At 46.8% G+C, this 27,046-nt stretch overlaps 1 protein-coding gene across 1 annotated transcript in view; it reads left to right on the forward strand.

Annotated features, from left to right (window-relative positions):
* Positions 1 to 5,447: 5,447 nt before the first annotated feature.
* GGA1 (golgi associated, gamma adaptin ear containing, ARF binding protein 1) overlaps positions 5,448 to 27,046 on the forward strand; it is an 839,899-nt gene continuing 818,300 nt past the window's right edge. Inside the window, exon 1 of the mRNA XM_069653043.1 lies at positions 5,448 to 5,580. Within this exon, the coding sequence (XP_069509144.1) occupies positions 5,550 to 5,580 (31 nt within the window). The 5' untranslated portion in view covers positions 5,448 to 5,549. The remainder of the gene's footprint in view (positions 5,581 to 27,046) is intronic.

Here is a 27,046-nt window from a genome sequence, read left to right on the forward strand (position 1 = left end):
CACTCCTCTAAGGTCATCGTTATTGTTTACCTGAATGGCACTGCCTTGGTCCAAGATCCTCAGGCCAACCTTCTCCTCTTTGATAGACGCTTCCTGCGCCTCATCAATTTGCTTTCTTCTCCTGCTGTCCCTTCTCTCCCTTCCTCGGCTGCCTTGCCTCCCCCCTCTGTCTCTTCCTTGGCTACTTTGCCCTCTCCTCTTTCCTCTTCTGCCCCCCCCCCAGGCTCCTTCTGCACCTCCATAGGGCATACCTCTGATTTGTACCCCTCCCTCGAAGTCTTTCAAGGATGGCAACCTTCTCCATATTGCCACTCTTAACTCTCGCTCAGCTGTCAAACACTCCTTTGACATTTGCCGCCTCCTGGAAGAACTTGACCTCGATTTCCTCGGTCCCACTGAGACATGGTTCACGGCCAGCTCTGTCACGTGCTTTGACACTCTCCTCCCTGATGGCTACAAGATCCTCTCCACACCCAGACCCAAACGTTCTGCAGGAGGTGTAGCCCTGATCTTTCTGGAGTGGATTCCTGCCCCTGTCATTCCTACGCAGGCCTACTCCTCTTTCGAATGCCTCCTCCTGGTTACTCTCTTACTGTGGCTACTATCTATGGTCCGCCTGGCCACGGATTACTTCCTTCCTCTCTGAGTGGGCAGACCACTCCTCCTCCCTCCTGGCCTTGACCTCTCAACTCCTCCTTCTTGAAGACTTTAACATCCACCTGGATGCTTCCCGTCCCTCCTCTGGACTCTTTCACGACCTCTGAAACGCTTTCTTTCTATTCTCCCCACCGGCCTGACTCACTCTGCAGGGCACACTCTGGATGTTCTGATCTCCCCAGACCTTCGCCTCTCTATCTTCATCTCTCCTGGAGTGATCACTTTCTCCTTTCCTCCCATCTCACCCGCTCTACCTCACAGGCCAAGCCAACACCAGCACTGCCACCAACCTTCTTGGTTATCCGACCTATGAAGCGTGTGTCAGTTGAGGCTTTTGCTGCCACTTTCTCTCCCCCCCTCCTCCTTTGGCTGACTCACATCCTGACACAGCCCTTTCCATTCTCCACTCTGCTATCTCTGATACTCCTGATGTTCTTGCCCCTTTCATGAGGATCCGCTTGAAGCCCAAAGTCAACTGCAATTCCTGGTACGACTCAGACTTCGTCACACTTAAACGCAAGTGCAGTGTGGCTCAGAGGAAATTGCTTGCTTCTTGTACATCCTCTGACAAACTGGCACAGGCAATACCAGCTCTCTGTCCATACCAAGAAGAGAGCCCACATCCAAGCCTGTGTCTCTGCGGCATCCAACAACTCGGCCATACCCTTTAAAATCTGCAAGGAGATGGCCAATCCTGCTGCAGCCTCTACCTCTCCTGTCCCCTCCCAAGTCCTCTGCACGGCCCTGGCTTCTCATTTCATATCTAAAACTGAGAACATCCTGTCCACTCTCTCGTCCTCTCCTCCTCCTCCCTCTACTGTGTGCTCTACCTCTGGCCCACCTCTGGCCACCTCTCCTCCCTCCTTCTCTGCCTTTCCTCTGTTCTCCCCAAACAAGGTTTCTAGACAAGTCGATCTATGAAAGTCTCATCAAAACAGGTTCTCCCCTGTTCTTCAAAATCATCAAGGACCACATTGACACCCTTGCTCCTGCCTGGGCTGACTTCTGCAACTACTCCTTCGCCACTAAGACTTCCTCTCTGAAGCACTCTCTTGTGTACCCTCTTCTCAAGAAACCCTCAGCTGACCCCTCCTGTCCTGCTAACTATCGCCCGATCTCCATCAATCCTTTCCTGGGCAAACTCTTGGAAAAACTGGCCATCTCCCAGCTTAATCTTTATACTGAATCTGTTGGTTGTCTCCATGACCATCAGTTTGGCTTCAGGGCAGCCAGAAGCATGGAAACTGGTCTCCTGAACATTTGTGAAGACCTGTTCTCCAACCTTGATTCTAATCTCCCCTCTGTGCTCATCTTACTCAGTCTCTCTTTGCCTTTGACACGGTCAACCATGCCATCCTGCTCAACCGGCTCTGTGACGACCTGGGTATCGCTGATCAGGCCCTAGCCTAACTGACCTCTTTCCTTTCCGATCGACCCTCCCAGGTCCAACTTGTGCCCTTCCTCACCTCTATATCACTTTCTGCCTATGGTGTTCCCCAGGGATCTAACCACTTGTCACAAGTGCTGGGATGTAACGGAGATTCCTCAGTAGCACGGCAACAAGCGAAAGAAACAAGTTGCAACGCACAGAGCCCAGAGAGGGGCGTGGTTAAATACGGAAACAAGAGAAAAGGCTAGACCGATAAACCGGAAGCGGAAGGAAAAATAACACAGAAGAAAAAGACTAGACCGCCAAACCAGGAAGTGAAAAGAAAAAACACACGGAACAACTAATGGCGCCGCCAACGCCAAGCCTTCCATAACCGCCAGCGGCCACCAAAGGACGGCGGCATGACACCACTCTTCCTGGCTGTTCAACCAATACCGGGCAGCTCTTGCCCACTGCACCGTTGCTCTTTGCCCCAACATTCAGTGCTATGCGGATGACACTCAGCTCGTTTTCATGCTCCCTTCTGCCACCTATTCTCCTTCTCTCATCTCTAACTGCCTGTCTGCTATCCAGGAGTGGTGTGCCGCCAACGGCCTCTGCCTTAATGCCAGTAGGACAGAGATTCTCATTGGCACATCTGCACCCTCCTTTCCTGTCACTCTCTGGCCGGCCTCCCATACCCTCTTCCTGCTCCCACCTGTGAGGCGAAGAACCTCAGGGTCATCTTTGACTCTGCACTCTCCTTTTCTCCTCACATCTCTGACGTCTCTAAGAAGTCACACTACTAACTGCACCTACTCAGAGGTATTCTTCCTTTCCTCTCCTTCCCACAGAAGCTCACTGTCTCCAGAGCTCTGGTTCTCTTGAGGCTGGGCTACTGCAACAGCCTCTTTCTAAATCTGCCTGCTTCTACTCTCCGCCCTCTGCAATTCATCCAGAACAGGACTGCAAGACTTGGCCTCAAGCCCAGGGATCGTATCTCTCCAGCACTGAAATCTCTGCACTGGCTTCCAGTGGTTGCAAGTATCAATTTCAAGACTCTCTGCATTATCCACAGGGTCTTCTGGGGCCTGGGGCCTCAATACCTCCAACTCTCTCTTCGTAAATACCTTCCTACTCGAGCTCTTCGCTCCTCCGCCTCCAACTCCCTCAGGGTCAGTCGCTTCTCCAAGCAACGAGATGGTGGTAGATCTGTTTCTTCGGCTGGGGCCTCCCTCTGGAATAGCCTCCCTGCCCTTCTGAAACTTGAGGAGAACCATCTCCGGTTCCGGAAGCACCTCAAGATGTTCCTCTTTGCTTCTGCCTTCTCTCTTCCTCTCTTCTGCTGAATTCTTGGCTGAAACTGCACTGGTTACCTGGCTACCCTCTGATCTCGGGCCCAGGCACCCTTCCCACCCAGTTGCACACCTGCACTGCCCCCCCCGGCAACCCTTGCACTTGGGTATGTATCTGTAACCCTACAGTCCCCCTACCTGCACTTTGGACACCTGCTGTCTGCACTTACCCTTGCCACCCGTTGGCCGCGCTTCTTGTTATTGTTTGATCCCATGTACTGCACTGCCCCTCCTCTTTCCCCTTGCACTTTTTCCCACCCCTCTCCCCTGCACTTGCACAATCTCAATGTCACTTGGCCTAGCAAGATTGTTGTTTCTGTCTTCCCTTTGTCTCCCTCCCTTTCCTCGTTGTGCCTTGAAACACTTGTGTATAGGCGCATTATAAATGTCATATCATATCATAATTGAAAGATAGAAACCTAGAATCATACCACAGAACGAGCAGGGAGAGATCAGGATGAAAGGGGAAGGAGGATATGTCAATAATATCTTGGCCTCCAAAGTAAACACAAGCAGTAAGGGATCACGACAGAATACACAGGAACGGAACCAGAGACTGTAAATAACCCACTAGCTCAAATTCTGCATACCTATCTCATCCAAAAATCCACACAACCACCCTCTCGCACAGCAAACCGCACACACTTCACCACATCGCAACAACAAACAAACACGTAAGTCACGCCAACAGCACATGAGGTCTCACATCGATCCGATATTCGCACCCAAGCTCAGCGCACAGTGAAAACCGAACTGAAGCTGACAACAGGACATCACTCTCTCATTTTTCTACTCTCTCCCCACCCTACTAACCACCCCCCAACCAACCTTCTTGTTTGCAGATCCGCCTGAGCGCCTGTGGACCCATTCTGTTGGTGACAGTGCGTAGTACAAAGATTTGGGGTTCAATGACCGAAGTGAAAATGTTCGAGGGAGAAAAGATCGAAGATTATTTTTTCGAAATAATCTTCTGTCTTTTCTCCCCTGAACATTACAGAATTACCTAAACCCCTAAGCGCACCCCAACACACCCCTACCCACCTCTAAGCGCACCCCTACCCACACCCCACCAGCCCCCTACTTACCTTACATTCCATCTCGCTCTGTCCCCCCAACGTCAGTTTCCTTTCACTTCCGTGATCAGAACCGGCGCACAGGGTCCATTCCTTTTTATTCCTACGGGTCAGGTTTTTGTGATTGCGGGACAGCTGCAGGGAACACCCCCGCAACCCTCACTCACAGTATAGTGATCACTCACAGTATAGTGAGCAGGGGACACCCTTGCAGCCCTTTTTATGTTCTACTTACCAAAAGTCGAACTTTTGGTAGGTAGAACATTTGGAGGTACTTATTTTAGAACTTTTAGATGGGTAGGTCATTTCGAATTGGTCTTTTTGGCCGAAACCCAGTACAAATACCTTTAACATTAACATTTAACATGAGCATTGTACTGGGTTTGGCCGAAACCCAGTACAAATACCTTTAACATTAACATTCAACATTAACATTGTATGGAGCGATCCAGCCTCTGGGCAGTGTGACAAGCATTGGCTTCCCTTAGCGATCTCACAGCTCCAGACCAGGCCTTGCACTGGATGCGCACAGTACTGCAGCTTGTCAGCAAATGGCAGTACTCTCAAACCTAGAGACTCCATGCTCTTCGTCGGACACTCGGAGAAGAGCTTAAAAAGCAGGAGTCTACGGGGTAAACACGGAACTTAGGCAGGTATGGGGAGGGGAGCACGTTAATTTCAAATACAAAGTCCCCATTTCTAAGAATTATAACAAAAGAAGATAAATAGAATATTACGTCCGTATTCCTGAAGCATGTTTTTCTTTATACACCTTCCACTAGCATTCGAATCATAATTTTGAAATTTTGTTTTTGTAAGAGAGTAAACATAAAAAGGATTAAAGTAGGGTTCGTGATATAATGGCCAGAATCAAATAGAAAAATTGATCGCTGAACGAAAAAAGTAAGAACTGCTTCAAAATGGCCACCAAGAAGCGATGATCCTAGTATCCTGGCTCTAGTCCATTCTTTAGGTCTATTGCGGCACGGGAAAGGTCTCGCGAGTCTCTCTAGCTGGTACAGGAATCATCGCGGGGTTTGCCGGTGTCAGTCTCACGTACTGACGGTAGCGGTAGTAGCCTCTGGATCGCGAGAGATGGAGGAGGAGAGTTTGGAGTCCCGGATTAGTGAGTGCGGGTGGGAGAGGACGCTTCCGGTTTTGGTGACGTCATATACTGTTTTGCTGTCATCACAGAAATCAGGAAGTTATATCAGAACATAGACAAGGGCCCGAAAACTGTACTCTTTAGTGTTGTCATTTGATGTTCACGATGATGACATAACTATCCTTTGGTAGTCTTGACTCCCTCATTGCAATGCCCCTGATAACTCTTGTTATCGTGGACTACATTGAGAGCTCTCCCTGTTTGTTGTTTGTTGAACTCACAAGTCGATGACACTGTCATCCCTACAGTCTTCCTGTATTATTGCGCTCGCTACTCCTGTGACTTGCTATTATTTTAACAGTAACGTCACGCTCTAAAGATGATCCCCTGCCATTTGTCAAGTAAAATCATATGATGTACGCTAGCCATTCCCTGATGATAGGCTGTCACTTGCTTGACTTTCCTGTTACTGTTCAAGGCACCCTCGGATATCACAGCAATAACCACTGTGATACTGATGATGATTGCCACCATTGTCAAGTCTTTGGTGTATTGATGTAAAAAAAAAAGGTTTAAACGGGAGCTGTTTTGGTGCAAGATAACCACAGTTCAGATCTTACCACGTGTAAAAGGTTTGCAGCCAAGAGTGGAGGCTGTGGGGGCAGATATTACACCAGTATTCCTACATCTGCGGGAAAAAGCCCCCAGACCAATTGATTCATTACCACTTTAACATGCCAACTATTGGGTCAGTCCTTTCCTGTTTGTAACTTATCTAGGTCAGTCTGGTTCCTGCTCCTTGTCATCTTACCTGGCCCAGACACATCAATTGTGTCATTACCTCCATGTCTCACTTCCTTGTCCCAGTATTTGTGAGGTACTGATCTCCATGAGAGGAACCCATTTTTTTTTACTTAGTCCCAAATGCCTTAGTTACATTTTTCCCCTTGCGTTCAGGAGGGACTACGGTAGATTGCTGTGCCACCTGCTACAAAGTAGCCTCTTGCTGCTGGGCTTTGAGGGGGCAACAACGCTTGCTCCTTTTTCCTCAAAAACCCTGCATGGCAAGTGGGTTTCCTGGGAAGGTGGGAGGCTCCCCTGAGGTCCCTTTTGGGCGAGGGGACTCTGTACAGGTGAGATGAATATCACAGGAAGGCCTTGCCCGGGATGGAGAATTGCTCAGAGCCTTGGCACTGGTGAGGCATTGGGTATGGGGTCTTAAGTTTCTACATATGGAATCTGAACAAATCACTGGAATCCTATGCCCTCACGGTCCAGAGTGTGGTAGGTAGCCGATGTATACATATCTTTCAGGCTGGGTGTATTGAGCATGAGCCTTCATGGCAATGCAGGCCCTAGTGGTTTGAGGACTTAATAAAGGATGGAAGAGGGATCGGTAAGGGTTTGAAACATGAGGGCTCAGAAACAATATACGCTGAAATTGTAGGGTGTGCGGAGGTGAGAAAAAGCATTTCTTACATTATTTGGCCAGTCTGTCTTCAGCTCTCATCGGCTTGGTATGTATAGTATGACGGCTGTGAGCGTTCCCATGGTGGCCATATTGGATGCGCAACGCAGGTAACTCCTGGGCATGCACAGAAAATACTATGTCAAAGATTCTGGGAATACATTTAGATTGTTGCATTCCTGGTAGTCTGTGTTACCTTGTGAGAAAGCCTTTAGTGAATTATGAGCTCTAAAATAATGACTGAGACGAGGATGAGACAGTGTGGGTCTTTACAACAGAGGCTGCCTAGCATTTTATATAGTAGCGCAGTAATTTTGGAGGGAGGGATTTTAATCTATCTTTAAGGAATGGAACGAATCAGAGAGAGTGAATGTCCCAAGATTTACGTCAAAAATGGACACCTTGAAGTGGGAAGAGAAGGTTATGCAGCAGCTGGTGCAGATTTACTCTCCACTTCGCAGTCTGATGGGCAGATCATCGATCTCTCCAGAAAAAGCAGTGATCATGTGGATTAGGTGAATTCAGCCTTAAAGAAGTCACGTTCTCATATGCGTCTGAAACAATGCTGTGGGGCTTTGACAACTATCCAAAGCGAAAGAAGACGGCTGGGATTGTGCTACTATATTGTGAGACGTGAAGTTGCAGATTAAGCTTTTGTTGGACCCTGAAGTCAGTGCATCCATAATAAATATGGCAACAGTCAATTGAAGGTGGGTGCACCTGTATGCTAGGATTGACAACTGGAACACCACCAAAAAGTCACAGCTATGAATATTTAATTTGACAGAAAATTGCTATTAGGAAACTCTTAGAAGACAAAATACAAAGTGGATTTAAGGGCAGACTTTTAGCATAAGGATAAGGGAACCACCGATGTAGAGTGAAAGAAATCCCAATTGTTACCCCTCCTCTGTTTCTGGGCATAAATAGTCGTTTTAGAGGGAAACCGAAATTTCACAAGACTTTCCATTCAAAACACAAAAATCCTGACTCCCGGCAAATGGAAACCACTCTCTGGTTCTTAACAAGTGGTACAAGATGTCATCGGGCACCTGGTTGAACAGAAACATCAACTGGGCATACAATATAGCGTTTGACTCCATTTCTCCATCACCATTTGGGATCAATAACCCTCTTTGTAGGGGTAAGGGCCAGAGTATGAGCCAAGGAACTATGGATCAAAAGAGCAATTGCAAAGGTTCCCCAGATGAAATGGGGTTGTGGGTTTTACTTGATAATTTTCCCAGTACCAAAACCAAACTGGCGTTGGACCTAATAAGGTTGAATATGTGCACCCCAACGCATTGTTTAAAAATGGTTGGTTTGCCGAGAATAATTCTGCTGTTTGTAGAGTCACATTTTATGGGCATCTGCAGATTTGCAGAACACCTAATTTTCATGTGCCTTTCAGTTGCCGCGTGAATCCAGATTTTGACATGGGATTATTTTACTCCGCAATTTTCAAGTTGGGAGTAAAATTAATTGGATAGTAAAACATTTCTCAGTCAAAGTGGGCGTATTTATTTTGGACAATATCTTTAATGTCTAAAAAAGATATCTTGCATTACTTCTTTGCTCTTATTAGATTAAGGTAAAAGTTTATCTTTTTATTCAAATAAAGTTTATTCTCAGGGAAGGCAATAATAATAAGTGAGCTCCTTCCTGTGGCACTACTTTGCTGGTATCAGCAGTAGCAATGCGACACGAAAGGCGTGCAAGTTTTTCCTTACCTGGATAACTGGCATTTCCCTTCATTGAGGACTTTTTGATTGGGGCTTTATTGCAGTTTTTTAAAATGTCTTTTAAAATGTATTTATATAGTGCGATACAAAAGTCCAGAGGCATAGAAGCGCTAAACAAGACAAACAAACGAGCAACACAAAATCAGAAAGGGCAACACATAACAGACAAAATAAAGAAGGACAAAAGCAGAGGACACAACCACAAGTAGCCAAAAAATAGAAATCGTTCTAAAACCGGGAATTTGCACCTAAAACTAATCGACTATAAGATTAATATTCAAGGAGCCTTTGGGCAAATAATGACAAATACTGAGGAAGGATGGCAAGTTGCTGGTTCCACATCCTACCAAGACACAATCCCTATTTTCAATGAGCTAAAACGTACAACAAATACAAAAATTACCATAAGTAAAATCAATGTTTATAATAATAAAGCAATTCGCAATTGCCTGCTGATGCAAAACATCCAGGTGACTACTGCAATACCCATTCTAAGATGATAAATATTGTTTAATGCACAACTTAAAAACGTTCAAAACAGTACTGTTTCTGACGTACATTGGATGATTGTTCCAGTGGCAGCATCCTAAGGTGCAAAATTATCTACCACCATATTGAGTGATGGGATTTTTAGCAACCTGCAGCAGGGGTCGAAATCAACATTTCAAAAGCAGCTCCTAGATATCCAGCATTAAGCAGTGGCCAGGAGCTACCAATCAGCAACGAGGAGCTAGTGCATGGTGTTTTGCAAATCTGACTTTCAAATAAGATGCAAACATAACATATTGCCCAGTATTTATGACCCTTATGCTTCATATGTTTAAACGTGTACATATGTGCATTTTTACATTGTCCCAAACGCACAGTTCAATTCACATAGATGTGCTTGTTGAGCATTAGTTGGCCTGGGGAGCCAAAAGTAGCTCCCGGTAGCTGTTGATATCAAGTTAACCAGGCTCTTGTATGCTATATATAAGCAGGAGCTAAGAAACTGGCCCGATGGCTAGGAGCAAGGCCGTTCACCACCTTCCAGCTCTGTTTGAAGGCACCCGTTTGAATTTGATCTTTTGTCGGCAGACAACCTAAAAAGCGACAAGCCTGAAAAATACTCAAATGTTTTCAGCCTTAAATAACATTGCACTGCTCAGTTTTGAACTGCTTGAAGTTTAGCCAGTGCTTCCTTAGAAATTCTGACATAGACAGACTTACAATACTGTATTCTCTATAGTATAACTGCCTAAACTATGATGTTGAAATGGTCTTTATTGTGAAGATGCTTACGATTTGATATTGTACAAGTGAAAATGTGCACTTTTTGCAACTGCGTCTACTTGTGGAATAAAGGACAGCCGACGGTAGAATAAAATGCCTAGATTTCTAACTGCCTCGTCAGGAGAAGAGAGGAATGGGGGCACCCAAACTAGCAAGTTGACAGGTTTACTCCCTCTGGTCTATCATCTGTTCCCTTATCCTTGTCATCTCCCATTGTCTCTTCCCTATCTTGTCTGTATCTCCCTGTGTGCTTGCACCCTTCTTGCTTACCTCCTCATGTACCTCAATTGCTCTGCCTGGTTTAGTGTACCACGCCCTGTGCCCCCCACTTTGTCTCTTCCCTATCCTGTCTGTGTCTCCCTGTGTGCTTGCTCCCTTCTTGCCTATCTCCTCTCTCGTACCTCAATTGCTCTGCCTGGTTTAGTGTACCACGCTCTGTGCCCCTCACTTTGTCTCTTCCCTATCCTCTCTGTGTCTCCCTGTGTGCTTGCTCCCTTCTTGCCTACCTCCTCTCGCGTACCTCAATTGCTCTGCCTGGTTTTGTGTACCACGCCCTGTGCCCCTCACTATGGCACTTTCTATCTTCCCCATCTACTCATAACTGTTTCTCCTATCCTTCACCTCTCTGTCTGACAGGAAGAAACTCAAGAAGGACATTCTTGCCTCCAACCCTGGCCTTCCCATCGCTGACACCTACGTCAGTACTTCCGCACAGAGACTCTCACCGACATCCTCTTTGTTGTTCCTTCTCACGACCTATGGACTCCCCATATGGCCGCTTTGCTCTCTCCTTACTCTTCCTCACACATAAATGGTGGCACCAGCAGGGAGGCCCTTGTTGTCTCCTCTTCCACCTCCAGGGCCATCGTAAATGTCTGTCGAAACGGTACCACCATAGTACAAGGGCCTCAACCCAACCTCTTACTTTTTGATAGGCTTCATCCACGTCTTATCAACTTTCTTCTTTCCTCTTCACGGGCTCCCTTGCCATCTGCCTCTATGGCTGCCCAGGCTCCCTTGCCAAATATGCCCACCCTGGCTATCCTGCCTCCTATCAACCTCCCAACTCACCCTTTTTCACTCTCAACTGTACAGGCTCCCTTGCCTACTCGCTCTACACTGACAACCTCGTGAGCCCTCTCCACCCTGCTGCCCTGGCTACCCACTGCCACTGCACCTGGAGCTCCTTTGCCTCCTCCAACCTCTATCTCTCGGGCACTCTTGCCGCTTGCAGGGGGACCTCTGTCTTCTGCACCCCCCCACGTAAGTCCTTCAAAAGTGGCAACCTGCTCCATGTCGCCACACTAAACTAGCTCTGCTGTCAAGCACTCCTCTGACATCTTCCACATCCTGGACTTTGGTGGTGTTGCTCTTACTGAGACATGGTTTAAGGACAGCTCTGTCACGACACATTCCTCCCTGAAGGTTACAAGATCCGTGCCCAGGCCCAACAGACCAGGAGATGGAGCAGCCTTGATATTTCCTGAGTGGATCCCTGTTTCCATTATTCCTACTTGGGTCTACTCCTCATTTGAATGTCTGGTCTGCAGGCTCTCTCTCACCTGTCGCCTCTCTTACTCTGGCCACCTTCTATCGGCCGCCAAGCCAGTCCACCCTCTTCCTCTCGGAATTGGCTGACTTGGCCTCTTCTCTCCCCCGTCCTCTTCCCAGCTCCTCCTTCTGGAGGATCCTCACATCAATCTTAACTTGCCTGTCTCTTCAGGACCTTTCTGAAATCTATGTGACGCCCTTTCTCTTTCCATTCTACACTCTGGTCCAACGCACACTGCCGGCCACATCTTGGATGCTCTCATCACCACAAACATCCTACTCTCTCTATTCCTCTCACTACTTCACTCTTATGGACTGATCATTCTCTTTTCTCTTCTCCTTTGGCAATGGCACACACCCTACACCCTGCCTTCAAGGTCATCGACTCATGAAAAGAGTGTCATTGGCCCTTCTTCTACTCCTGCGGCTGGCTCCCACTCTGATACAGCTCTCTCCAACTTTCATTGTTCCATCTCCAACACGCTTGACGTTTTTGGCCCTGTTAGGAAGGTTTGAATGAAGTCCGCCAAAACGGTGAAACTCTTGGTACGACTCCGATCTGGCTGCCCTTAAACACAAGTGCACAACAACGGAACGGAAATGGGGATCTTCAGGTACACTCTCTGATAAACTGGCCCGCCACCTTCTTCAAAGGCAATATAGACTCTGCATCCCCTCCAAGAAAAGAGTCTTCATTCAAGCCTGCATCTCCGTGGCGTCTATCAACACGGCCGAACTCTACAAAGACTGCAAGGAACTGACCAACCCTAGCACAACCGCATCCTCTACTACACCTACACTACACCTGCCCTTTGCTCGCCCCTGACCGCACACTTCATCACCAAAACACAGGACATCCTGCCCTCTCTCTCTGTTCTTCCCACCCCCTGCACCAACATCTCTTGGGCCCCCTTGGCTGCTCCCAACCTTCCACCTCGCCTTTCCTCCCTCTCCCTGTCACACCTGATGAGGTCTCTAGACAAGTCTGGTCTAGGAAAGCCTCCTCCAAACAGGTGCACCCATGCCCCTCCAAAACCGTTAAGGATAATACTGACGCTCGCTCCAGCCTTGGCCGATCTTTGCAACCTCTCTTTCGTCACTAGAGTTTTCCCCTCTCTTCTCAAGCACTCTCTTATGCACCCTCTACTCAAAAAATCTTCAGCCAACCCGCCCATTCCGGCAAACTATTACCCGATCTCCATCACTCCTTTCCTGGAAAAACTCCTGGAGAAGCTGGCTATCACTCAATTTACCCTCCATACCAAATCTGTTGGTTGTCTCCATGGCCATCAGTCTGGCTTTAGAACATCCAGGGGCACGGAAACTGCTCTTGACTCCAACTGTCCTTCTTTCCTCATTCTTCTCGTCCTCTCTTAAATCACAACATCCTGATCACCCGTCTCTGTGATACTTTTGGCATCACAGATCAGGCCCTGGTGTGGCTTGCCTCCTTGCTTTCTGACCGGCCCTCCCAGGTGGAACTCGGCCCTTTCTCTCCTCAACCGTTATCTCTATTTGCGGAGTCTCCCAGGGATCTAACCTTTCTCCATGGTTCTTCAATATCTACATGGCTCCCTTGGCCCACAGGATCTCTACCTTTTTAACTTTCAGTGTTCTGCAGATAACATGCAGCTATCTTTCAGGATACCCTCGGCTTTCTCCTCCTCGCTCATCCCTGACTGTCTATCCGCAATTCAGGCTTGGTGTGCTGCTAACGATCTATGCCTGAATGCCAGTAAGACAGAATTCGTCCTCATTGGTACCCCTGCTCCCACTTTACCACTTTCTCACTGGCCTGCCTCCCTTGGCTCTGCGCCCTCACCTACCAATGAGGCAAAAAATCTTGGTCGTCTTCGACTCCCCTCTCCTTCTCCTCTTCTCACAGCTCTGACATCTCCAAAAAGTCCAACTACCAACTGCACCTCCTCTGAGGTATTCTACCTTTTCTCACTTTCCCCCAGAGGCTCATCACCTTGAGAGACCTGGTTCTGTCTAGGCTGGACCATCTCTCATTCTTCCTACTTCACCTCTCTGTCCTCTACAGCTCATCCAGAACAGAACTGCAAGACTTATCCTTGGCTTCAACCTCAAGCCCTGGGACTGCATCTCTCCGGTGCTGAAATCCCTCCACTGGCTCCCCGTTGCTGCAAGGATCAAGTTCAAGACCTTCTGTATAATCCACAAGGCATTCTGGGGCCAGGGCCCGTGCTATCTACAATGCTCTCTTCCTAAATACTCTCCCTCTAGAGTCCTGCTCGTCCTCCAACTCTCTGCGGGTGAGCTGCTTTCACAAACAGAGATTTGGGGGTAGATCTTTATCCTCTGCAGGTGCTTCCCTCTGGAACAGCCTGCCTGCTTTTCTCCATCTTGAGCCGGAGCACTGTAAATTCCGGAAACTCCTCAAGACCTTCCTTTTCTCTTCCTCACTCTCTCTCCCTTTCCCCTGCAAACCTTCTTTCTTTTCTCTTCACCCTCCTTCTCCTCCCTAACTATGTTCAGTTTTTGCCAACTGGTTTCCTGGTTCACCTACAGGTCCCAGGTTCTCCCGCCAGTCTTTTGCACTTGCCTCTGGGCCACTGCACGTTGTTCAACAGAAAAAGCCAAAACAAACCAAACAATAAACAAGTCATTGGTAAAATAAAAGCTTAATATATACATCATCTACCACTACCCCCCTTCTCTCCGAGCTTATTCCACTTCACCATTTTCCATCATATCCTTCAAGGGTGTACTCCCTCTTGCGCCTGTCGAAGAGTCCTCTCCTTCCGAGTCGGTCTGAACCGTCTCAAATAGTGCGGCCATCAATGCCTCCCCTAGGTCCTCTCCCCCTCTATTGACTGCTTCTCCCCACACTGCTGTTTCAGCATCCACCCACTTCTGAAGGTCACGCCACCACACTTCCACTCTCGGTCTATTGTTGGCCTTCCAACCCATGGCTATTCTGCGCTTGGCCAGTATGTAGGCCAAGTCCTTTAGTTTACTTACATGTTTCATCCTGCATGGCCTGGGAAACCCTGCCAACATGCATGCCCACAAGGATTCCACTTCCAATTTGATCCCCTTCTCATTCAGGCTGTGTGCCACTTCCCTCCAGAATCTCAGTATTTCAGTGCATGCCCAGAACATGTGTAACATGCCCTCATTCACCTCTCCGCATTTAGGACATGTTTGTATCCCTGCATTCTTGAATCATGCAATCCTCTGAGGGGTCATGCATGCCCTATGAGTAATATACAACTCAATCTGAAGTCTCGCGTTTATAGACACCTTTTTGTGATACCTTTTGAGCTCTCACTCACAATCCGTCCTCCATAGTTTGCCGGGCTTCCTCTTTCCAATCCTGTCTCAATTGGAATACTTCCTTACCCACCCTGGACATAAGTAGCTCATAAATCCTGGAGACCTCGTGGCCTCCGTCTTACACGTCATAGATTGTTTCTATGGCTGCGTCGGGCTGACCCTCTAGCACTGTACCTGCCCATGTATCCTTAACCATCCACACCAATCTTGTGTAAGTGATATATTGTCCCCGGTACAGGCCAGAGTTTTCTACTTGCATGTCGAATTCCACTGCTGCCCCCATCTGCCATATATTCCCTAACATTGCACTGCCATTCGGTTCCCAATGTTTCCGTATTGTCTTCCTCAGTTGCTCATCCACCCCAGACAGTGCCACTAACGGTACCTGTGGGGAACACTGGGCAGGGCTCTCCATAACCTGGCAAGCTCTCTGTCATATCCTCAGACCCAATTCTAGCATTCTCGTGTATCCCTTATGTCGTGGCTTTGGCAACCAAATCCATTCTTTCAGGAACAACGGGGTACATTCCGCCTGCAGTAATCTGGACTCCGGTATTGAGTCATCTGATAGCCACCAGGCCACATACTGAAATTGACTAGCTAGGAAATAAATCTCGAAATTTGGCAACTTAATGCCCCTCCGCCCCCTGTCATATGTGTTTTGCAATTTCCACAGTGCTATCCTATTCCTAGTATTGTGCCATATAAATCCCCTACACAGGCTTTGGAGCTTGACAAAGAATCGCTTGGGTATCATGTAAGGTATGTTCCCGAAGAAGTGCAACAACCTAGGTAACACCATTTTTGACAATGCCACTCTCCCCATCAGTGGGGCCATTACCCTTTGCCCTCGCTGATACAAATCATGGATTGTGTTATGTGCTCCCCCTGTATCAGTTCTCCCTCCCTAGAGGTAGGCCTGGTGTCCCACTAATCAATCCATTTCATGAAGGATTTAAGACTTGTATTCCTGCACATCTGTTAGTACAAATAGAGTGACCATTCTGTGAGGGGGTGGGGGGTGGGGGAGGGGGGGCGGCGCTAGTGTCCTAAATCTTAGTTCATGTTTCGGCAACCCAAGACCTCTGCCCCGGCCCCCATGAGTATGGCCTTTGTATTGGGGCACTTTCCTTTGCCTATTTGGCTGTGCACATTCCTGCCTAATTGTTCAAAGGCCTAACTAAATACATTTATATGTGGATATATGTGTGTTCCTTACCACAACTGAGAATCTGATTGTGATCATCAAGCAAGAGAGGAGGCCTCGTTCTAGGTCTTCAAAATGACCTGTGAGAATTCAGGCTTACTCATAAATGCAGCTTTAGTTCATGTTATAACTATCGCGCACATGCAATGTATTCGAGATAACACTATCGCAAGGACAATTGTTAGTTCTCCCCTATATAACTTCCTACTCCCGCCAATTGCTTTCACCCATACCTTTCTCCCCTACACCACCCTTTGCCTATTCTCCATGTTTTAATATATTTCCGCAATTTAAATTGTTTGGGAGGGACGGTAACTTGAACATGCATTCCAACATTCCCCCCTTTAGTTAATCCTCCACTAACTAACTTCTCCCTTTCTCTATCAGTTTCATTCCTGGGAACCCACACCCTAAATACATGACGCAAAGAGCCCCCTTCCTGTGCATATTTCTTTGGGGTGTATCTAAGATATATGCAATCCCTATCACCTGCTAAATCCACCCCCAGTGCTCAGTGTAGTTTTTTCAGAATCTGGTGGGGTGAAATTTAATGTCCAAGGGGGTATATAGGTCTTTCAATCCTAACCATTGATGGATTATTTGGGTCCTCAGTTTGAGCCTACCCATCCTTTCTACCCGGGAGGCCATTCCTGCTCAGATAGTAACCATCACCATTGCATTGTTCGGAATAGTCTTGACACAATATCAAAGCGTTGTCTGGCACGTGCAGAACACCAGCAGGAGCTCCACGATGGGAACCAGTATCTTCACCACTGCCACAAGCCAGGATGGTGTCTAACCAATCATCGGCCTGCACGCCTGCTTCAATTTCAATACCAGTTTTTACCTTGTGCAAGGACCCTATAATATGCATCAGTGAGCCATTCTCTGCGTCATTTGGGGTTATGTATGTGCAGCGAGATGACATTATTTTCTTCCACACACTCCCTTCCATCGCTGTTGGGAGATGCAGGACATACTGCTTTTTGAAGCGTCATCAAACGGATCGCCCTCAGCTCACTCTTGCTAGCATTTAGACCTTGTTCAGTGTCATTCACCAACTGGATCACTTTCCATCGAACAATCTGCAACCGCTTTGCATTATCTGCTGCCTCTATCCCTGGTGTTAGGTGAGCTGCAAAGAACACCTCAGTCTTAGTGGACAGTCAGTATTTATCTGGAAATACTTTGAGCAGCTTGAATAAATCTTCTGACAGTTCGATCTCTTCCTTCTCAGCTGCACTGACTGCTTCTTCCTCATTTCGAGGGGTTGGGTGGCGGCTTGGATGGATTACGACACCCCATGCTTAGAGGCTATTGTCAAGTGAACTTCAGGCACCACCAGGATAGCGCATGTACCTTGCCAGTAAGATGCAGATTTGCTTTTTTGGCCACATACCCAGTACAAGTCCATCAGAGCCGCTGTTCCTTTTGCCAGATCTGGGATGAACATTGTCTTGTTGCACTTAGTGTTATTACCTACAGGAACAGTCCCAACAGATATCTGCAGGTTGCAATTTTACTGGAGTTTCACGTGCTTCAATCCATGTCAGTTCTGATATATACGCAGTCCATATTGTGAAATAGTATTTATATTCCATATAACTTCTCCAAACGCTGCCAACCCCCCTGCTGTGCAGCTCGCTACTGCCTTCTTCCATTTGTTTGAGACAAATAATACTCCATCCAGTTTCAACATGGGCCGCGGCTTACATTGGGGTGCACGGTCATCTTTGGCACACTTCTCTCCATCTTTATCCATTAGTACAACTTGTACCTTGCACCCCTGGAACAGACTGCAAACCTGACACAGCGCTAAATGCACCAAACACTGGGCCTCTAAGGGCAATATCTCTTGTGGTACTAACATTTTGGGTGCCCCATACGCATGGGTGTTACGCCTTGGAGTCCATCAAGATTATAGTGCCCCCGTCCCCAAGCACCAATCAGAGATGAGTAAGATTATAGTGCCCCCGTCCCCAAGCACCAATCAGAGATGAGTAATATCACTCGCTGATCGGCTATTGGGGCCGCAGGGGGAGGTAGGAACAGGATGCACCGGGTCCCGGATGGCTGAAAGAAAAGGCAGGGGTTAGATGCAAATATGGTAGTATCACAATGAACAAAAAGGAAATCTACCGTAAATGACTCCTACCCCAGAGATGACCGGTGCTGACGTGGGACCTAATGGTTCCAACTTTGGGGAGAGGGCAGCGGTGCAAGTAGGTAGTCAGCAGGTATGCCAAGATGAATTCCAAAGTCACAATACTTGGTAGACAGAAGCACAAGATCTCAATCATCGGTAAACAAATCCAAAGGGCGAACAAATCCAATGGGCAATCCAGGTAGAAGTCCAACAGAGTTCCAAAGGGCCAAAACCAGTTCCAGAAGGTTGTAAGCAAGGGGCGATCCAATTGCAGTCCAGGTACACAAAGCAAAGTCCAAAAATTCGTGATGTCAAACGAGGTTCCAAGAAATGCCATAGGCCGCCACAAAAACAGCTGAGAAGTGCTGGATGGGCGGACTGATGCTGTTTTTATGCGTGTCACCTGGTCACGTGACCACCTTTTCATTTTCTTCCGGGTCACGTGACCGCTAATCGGTTCACGTGACCGCTAATCGGTTCACGTGACCCATGGTTGTGGTGTGTCGGTGTCCTGGAGTGCCTGCGGAGCCTGAGGGTGCTCCAGCAGGCGCCATGGCAGGCCCCAAGACCCGTGAGGACGGAAGCGCCAGGAATGCCAGCGGAGAGGAGCTGTGAAGACCCAGACCCGGAACGCAGGACAGGTAAGGAGGCAAGGGCTTGGGAGGGGGCTTGGCCGCCTTGGGAATGCGTGACAATGGAGGGTGAGGGAGCAGACATAACTCCTGTTATACCGCCTTTTCCCTACTGTGTTCATTTGGCTGATCCACATGTCACTAAATTCTGTGTGGTGCACATCAGACATTGTATCAAATACTACACCTTCATAGTGGTTTACTCCATTTCTTCATCTTAACCCCTTTTAACTTGCATCTTCAAGTTCCATATTACAGTATCTTGTATTCTCATTCATTTAAAGTTCACTACCGTGGTTATATACTCATCACTTGGTGTTGTGGCATAGAAAAGTAAAAAAAAAAGTCTTTACATCCCCTTGTACTGCACCCCACTCCCTGTTTATGTGACCTAACCATATAAACTCACTATAGACATAAAAATAAACCAAGAACAAATCCACACATAAGCAGAAAGAGTATCCTTTGCAAAACTGTCTAAAACCTATACTGTTACTGCCACTGAAAAATGCAGAACTTTGCAAATACATAGTAGAAATGGTCAAATCACACAACCCAAAGATCAATAAAATGTTTCAGATAAAAACAGAAATACTCATCAAAATAAAATGCAGTGAATATTACTTTGACATAAAAAGAGCACCAGATAAAATCACCAGATTAAAAATACTGATCAAATGCTTGTTGTTGGAGGCAATGTTTGTGGTACCTTCCTAACATCAGACAAATGCACCTGATAATGCAAGTCTTTTAATTTGACTGCAAGCAGATTAGCATACACCACGGTATAAAGACTAGTGTATCGAGGCTCACTTCACCTGTGGATAAAATTCTTAACATATACCCTGTCACCAGGGAACAGTTGGCAAGCTCGCAGATTCCGGTGCATCACTGTTTTCACCTTCTTCCGTTCGGCGTGGTGGTGCAATCTGTTGAGAAAGGTTTTTAATACACGAAGAATGACACTCGCCCCTCATAATTGACGCAGCCCTGTGAGCAACAGACACACTGCACACAGGAGATAATGGCTTGTGTGCATATGTCTCCTCATCACTAATTAATGCAGGGAGCGATGATGGTCCTTACAGGGCTGAGTCCTCAAACTAAACTGAGACAGAGGAAGGCGGTGCGCCCAGTACTTTTTCTGGCGCAGCGCTTGGACATCTTTAGTCTTCAGTAAACCATTCATCCTTTCTACAATGCCATTGGCCTAGGGTGATAAATGAAACACATCTTGTGTTTAATTCCCAAAAGAGCTGCAATGTCCTTGAACAGTTCACACAAGAAGTGGGTGCCATTATCACTCTTAAGCGTTTCCCACACCCCCCCCATTGGCGGAACACTAATCTCACCAAAAACTTGGCAGCCGATTTGTCGTCAGGATGTGCACATGGACCAGCCTCAATCCAACAGGAGGAAGGACATACCACAGCTACGAGGTAACTAAAAGTATTACATCTCTCACCCATATCTGTGAAGTCTATGTGGAGGTCTCGAAAGGGGCGAATTGGGTGAGGCAGTGTTCCTCTTAAGGTTTTTAACATCTGTCCAATACTATGTCTGACAAACTACACAACTGGACTTTGTGAGAAATCCTAAGGTGTCTCACCCGCCAGTCTCCGGGGATCTGTCATCAAGGTGGCCAGGACACGGCTATCGCTTTTGGATCGAGTTTCTGGGGGTGGACTAGTGCGGGAGAATCACCTGGATGAGGGGTCCTCTGGGAGTGGAAGTGGGACACCAGAGGGTGAGACGCAGTATCCCCTTCCCAATAACAACTTTTCCCCACCCTACCAGGTAGGATACTTAGGAGCTCAACCCCACTCTTTTCAGGCACAAACAATTTCTCACAGACTGTTCACAGTGAGCGACAATGGACTAACACCCGAGCTGTATACCTGACCTGTCCCAACACAAGGGTCAGGCAGAGTCAGGCAATTAGTGATAAATACACCCCTGACTTCCATCACATTTCCCCACACGGATTAAAGGCGGAGCATGAAGGCACACTTTGAGCAAGGCAAAACACATGAAGAAGCAGCAGTTCAGAGATGGCAGTTTAATAGGAGGAGAAAGACGGCAAGACCAGAAAGAGTTGCAAGGAGGAAGTTGCCTATGGCCCTTTTGGAGAAAAAACGCTTCTTTCAAGAACCACGAGAGTAAGAAACATAAGACCGGGAATTAAAGCTGAAGAAAGGTGCATTGTGTGTCTAAGGTGCTCTGGGCTCCCCCGCATCGATGGCCGAGGCGGGGAGCAGTGATTGCTGCTGTGGTACTGTCCTTGGCTCCGACAACAAAGTCAGCACAATCGGTGAGTCGGAGAGACTGATAGCAGACCAGTCTGTGTTAGAACCAAGGTTGCAACCGGCAACGTTGTATAAAGAAAGTAGTGTGAAGCGTTGGTAATGAGCGACGCAAGTGTAATTGGAACTGGGGAAGTAATTGAACTTTGTGATTGAACTTTGGGAGGTAACCTAAGATACGATATACAGAGTGGTCCGGCACCACGTGGATGCTCACTCGAAGGTCTTTGTTAGGTATCGAACTGGGAGTGTACAATTGTGGAATGTATTATCGAACTGGTCCTGCAATGGGTCAGGCCAAACCCTGTGCACATTTGAAGTCTTCAATAGCTAATACGAACTGTAATTGGTTCGAGCCCAGCTGAGGGAGACTAATTGTGAGAATGGGATATTAGCCCGACTGAGCGGGATCCAGGGTCAACCGTGAGTCACCCAAGAAAAGACGCATGAGCTGTGATTGGTCCGAATGCGGCTGACAGACGAATTGTGGAAAAGGGATTTGAGTCTGACCGAGGGAGATCTGCGGTGAACCGTGAGTCACCTGAGAAGGGATTGTGGAAGCAAAAGGGATCTGAGCCCGGCTGAGGGGGTGAGACTTGGGCATAGAAGGCCCTGATACTTGTAATGGATCTGTGTCCTCGTGCCGAAGAAGCCCCAGAGTGTGCTATGCTCCAGTGAACTGCCTTGTCCCGTGCGGAAAACATTGGAAAGGGAGGCCAACAGCCTGAACATGCTGACTTATCATTTTGTGAACACTTTTCTTTTTCGTGAACATTACCCCACACTATTTGTGACTTGGCGGTAAGGATTGACAATATTTTATTTATTGTATAGGCCCTTTTTATTTTGACAAGACTCCACTAGGACTGTTCTTATTGTTTGATGGTCGTAGCTTGCTCCCTTCTTAGATGTAGGTTGAGATAGGCGTTTATCACACCCTTGATCAATTCAATAAACACCCTTGAACTGGGGTCACTTGTGTCAGTCTTACTTTAATACCATGCCTTCCTTAAAACATTAAACATAGACAACAATTTGTGGATATTGGGTACATACCAATCTTCTTGTATTTAACTACAGAGGTTTTTCACAACCACACTGCGCATGCCACCTTTCCTGTACTAATCTGTGTCAACACTAAACCAGTTGGGGTTTGCGCATACCCCCTTTTTTTTGCCACAACTTCTTCTCACTTTGTGGCGCCTGTCCTTGTATCTCAATTATTTCAGTGACAAGAAGTGCAGTATCCAATCCTCTCACACCACACACGCATTCACTTACACACTCATCATCACACTCTCAAAATCTCACATTCCCTTCTCATACCCCACATGTTTTTTCAGAAGAAGGTGCACTTAAGTCTGCATGCTCACCCGAAGTCCTCCATCACGGTTTCCTGAACGGCCTGCACAATCCGGGGACAGCGCCCCGCTCCAAAGAACAGATGGGAATTCTGATAACACGGCTCCTGTAAACCTGTCAATGGTGCGCACGAAAGGGGACTGGTCACTGCAGTTGGGCGTGGCACCTCCGGATGTGCGGCCAGGAATCCTGTGTCTGGGAATGACATCTGGGTCACCAATAACGTAGGGTAGCTCCACAACAACCAAACATAGAAAAAACCTGCTAGGGTATTAGAAATCCGCTGTCACAGAGCTCTCTCTCGTCCTCAAAATGGAGTTTAGCTTATAGACCTACAAATGGTCATTCATGACGCACTCAATGTACAGTATTCATCGCCCACCCTCATTGGCTGCTGCCTATTTACATGCTAATTGTAATTGGTTATTTGTAACACGCTTAATACCCAGAGGTTTCTAAGCGCGGGCCCGGGGGTCAAACCTGTGTTGCTCCGCATAGTCTTGCTTCCAAGGTGAGCATGTGGCCCCTGGGTTATCCTCCTGGCCTTATATAGCCCCTCTTCCAGTTGGCCGTGTCGCCTTCTCCTCCATCTTCACCTCACATGGGTAACAGCCTCTTCTGAACTGAAGCGCTGAAAAGTAATTAGTTAAATATAATGGACACCACCCTGTTTTCATTCCTAATCATGTGATGTGCACCTGGTCATCAACATGAACTCGGCAGATAACTTTGAGGTCAGCCTAGTCCTTGCAAACAAAGCAACTCTTTTCTTATCGCAGACACGCACGTGCCCCCATCATTCCTCATCACTGTATGGGCACCATGCTTGGCTCTCCCTGGTACAAATCGCGGATTGTGTTCTGTGCTCCCCTGTATCGGTTCCCCCTCCCAAGAGGTAGGCCTGGTGTCACACTAATCAATCCAATTCATGAAGGATTTAAGACTCCTATCCCTGCCCATCTGGTAGTTCAAATAGAGTGACCATTATTCTGGGGGATGCTAGTGTCCTAAATCTTAGTTCATGTTTTGACAACCCAAGATCTTTGCCCCGGCTCCCATGAGTATGACCTTTGTACTGGGCTACAGCCCTTCACCTAATTGGCTATGAATAATTGTTCAAAGGCCTAATTAGATACATTTATATGTGGGGTTTCTTTTCCATGCCGGAGAATCGGAATGTGATAATCAAGCAAGAGTTGAGGCTTCTGTTGTTCTATGTCTCCAACACGGCCTGCGAGGATTCAGGCCTACTTATAAATAAAGCATTAGTTTGTTATAACTATCGCGCACATACAATGTGTTCTACATAACACTATTGCAAGACAAATGGTTAGTTCTCCCCTATATAACTTCCCACTCCCGCCATTTGCTTCCACCCATAAGGACCCCCCCCCTTTCCCCTACACCACCTGTTGCGCATTCTCCATGTTGTAATATATTTCCCGTAATCTCTTTTGGGAGGTGCGGTAACTTGAAAATGCACCCCAACAAAGGGAAGGGTTCCATTGAGGAACCTTAAGGCCCTATGGTCTTTTGTAAATAATACCAGTGCTAGGTAACACTTAGAAGCTTTAGAACTTTGAATAGAGACAGTAAATAGGCTGCCATGCATTTTTCGTTCAGGTGCTATAGCTTCATGAAAGTTGGTCATCTTGCTCTGAAAGAAAGAGAATTCATCACATACAGGTTGCGTGGGAATAATTTTATTTCATCTCTACATGTGGTAAATTCTCTGTTGATTGGAGTTGACATGCTGGACTTCGAGTTCCTTGGAGTAATCGAGGCTAATGACTTTCCAGGATCTCCACTGATTCGGTACTGCTATGTGTCTGATACTGCTTCCCTAGGTCTGAGCAGAGAGGCTCCAGGCTTGATTAAGGATCCTGCTAGCAGTCATATCTGACTTGGGCAGGGAGATGCTACAGTGATACATGCCAGTCTGTGTTGTGGTCCTGTGTGCTGCAAGATTGTATATGCACCCACAGATTTCCCAAAGAAAACCAGACTTTCAAAACCTGGATTCTGGTTTCACTAATGTTGAGAATCAAGAAGCAGTGGTGTTTGGTCAGGGAATATGTCTTGAAGAGGTTCCCATTAGAATAGCTCTCCACGACCATAATATCTAAATGTGCCCAGTGATCCGAGTATGGGGAGCAATTTTGGATGACTGCCAACTTCATGAGAAATTGGGTCCACCAGAAGCAAATTGAGGGAGTTGGCTGCTATGTCCAGGGCACGGGGTGTCTTTGCTCTTAGGATCCAGGACAGCACAGTAGTGATGAGGACAGAGAAGGTATGGCTTTCATGAACATGTGCAGACCTCTGGAAAGATTGGCATACAAGATGGCAATTTGGACAGAGCTAATTCTTCTGTCTGTCAAGGAAGTGCACATCAGGGAGATGGATTATGTGAGGGAGACTGTCTGGGCAGGTTGTTTCCGTGGTCCTCATCGGAACTGCAGATGGAGATGCTCCAGCTTATTTGCTTGAGATTCGGCAAAACCCACAAATGGTTCTGTTTGCTCCCAGAATTGTTAGCTCCCTGGATTCAGTTCCAAGTTCCCATCCAAATGGGTAGAGGTAGAGGTAGGGGGAGGTGGATGCAGTGGCCAGGGGTGTGGAGAGTGTTTCCAGTTTCTCCCCATCATCCACTATCTCAACCTCCAACCCTCTTCCGTGTTTGCTGTACAATTGCAGCATTTTCCTGACTTCTCTTCTTTGAAGACATATAAACATGACTGAGTTTGAACTGGGTGCTGCTGCTGGCGACCAGAATGCGCTTGAAGGTGTGAAATCCTTTTCTTGCTAATTCACTGACACATGCTGAGGCTTTCAACCTTTAAATAGACAGTCACTTTACTGTTTATTTTCCTTTCAAATTGATGTGATGTGATTGTGTTTTTTTCCAATCATAATGGAATGCAAAAGCCATATTGCTGCTAAGGTATTGGATTGCAGCTTGGCTATTATCTTTAGACGTATAGCTGGGAAACGTATGATTGTAAACAAAATGCTCACACGAGTTCTTTACATTAAATCCAAGGAACGTCTTATAAGCTCCTGCCTAAAATTGAAAGTAGGGCTGGATTACCTTTACTCAAAACTTGTTCAAGGTGTGGAGAGAGATTGGGATTTATTAACTCCAGCCTATGCGTGCACTCTGTTCCTGGAGTTCAGTACTGGTACCCTTCAGGTTGCAACCTTTACTCGCAACTGGAGAGGTGGCAACTCCTGAAACATGCCTGATGTGTGGTTTGGACCGTGAGTCTGACACATTTTTTGTTTTTCTGTGAGTGCTATAGCGATCTGAGGCAAATGTACTTGGTTCCATTGTTTAGGAAAGCATCTGTTAACAATATTGGAAAAGCTGTCTTTTTATGGCGATCCACTGCAATGGTGACTGACCTATTTTGTAGCTAAAGTAATTCATTGTGCCTGGCTTTGTACACAGTTTTCATTAGTTACCTGACTAAATTCCCATGGCCTTTTATACATTTTAGCACATTTTTGCAGGTGCAATTGTATGAATTGGATATTTTTTGTATATGAATTATATATTCTGTAGGAAATCCATGTATTTAATAATTAGAATTGTGTGTGCTAAAGGTACGTTTGCAGAATAAAGCAATTACTGACTGACTTTAAATCCATAGCTAGCCCCCTACTTAAATCGGGGGATAGTAGCTGTATTGGTGTCTATTTTGTATGTATCATTTTCTTTTGGTAGTAGCTACTGGTGAGCAAAGGGTTGATTAAGGGTGCAAAATTTGTGAGAGTGAGGAGTTGATGGCTAGAGGTAGCAGTATTTCTGATCTGGTGCTCACGTCAAATGATAGTGTTTCATTTCAATATTCCCAGGGCTCCCTCTCTTAGGGGAGGGAGCCCCATTACAAATCAATACAGATCCCTGTTAAATCTGTATTATATGGCTTACTGACATTACAGGAAAATATTCCAAGAGGGAAACTACCTCTAAAATAGCCAGAGTATTGCCTCGGACGAGCTTTAGTTCCTGTTGTCAGTGAGTGTTACAGAAATACATAAATGTGGCAGAAATAATTGGCTTATTGATCACTAATAAAGGTACCTTTCTAAACATAGGTTCTACTGCAACAGTGGGGGGGATTGCCTCCAACTCGTTAGCTTCTTTCATGTGTGTCTTGTGCTATGCCATGGGCACTGGTAAGTTTCTGTAGACCTTAATTTTGTTGGTATTTCAAACATGCTCGGAAAATGTCAGCTCAATGGACTAGCCTATGAGGCCCTGACAATTGAGTACAAAGCGGTGAGTGCCTGACTTGCTGTGAGCAGTAGTTGGTGTTGTGCTCTAAATGCTAGAATAGTGCCACCTCAAGACTAACTCCCTCCCTTCCACACCCATCAGTGTTTTGTTATGGGATATTTGTATAGTGCCTAACTGCCGTTGCCAAGTGTTTGAAGTGCTTTGAGTTGTCTGAGAGCTTGACAGACCTTATTCTGAAAATTCATGAAAAAGACTACTTTA

Source organism: Ambystoma mexicanum, chromosome 3q, assembly GCF_040938575.1.
Source record: "Ambystoma mexicanum isolate Mex_15411 chromosome 3q, UKY_AmexF1_1, whole genome shotgun sequence".
Taxonomy (NCBI): Eukaryota; Metazoa; Chordata; class Amphibia; order Caudata; family Ambystomatidae; genus Ambystoma; species Ambystoma mexicanum.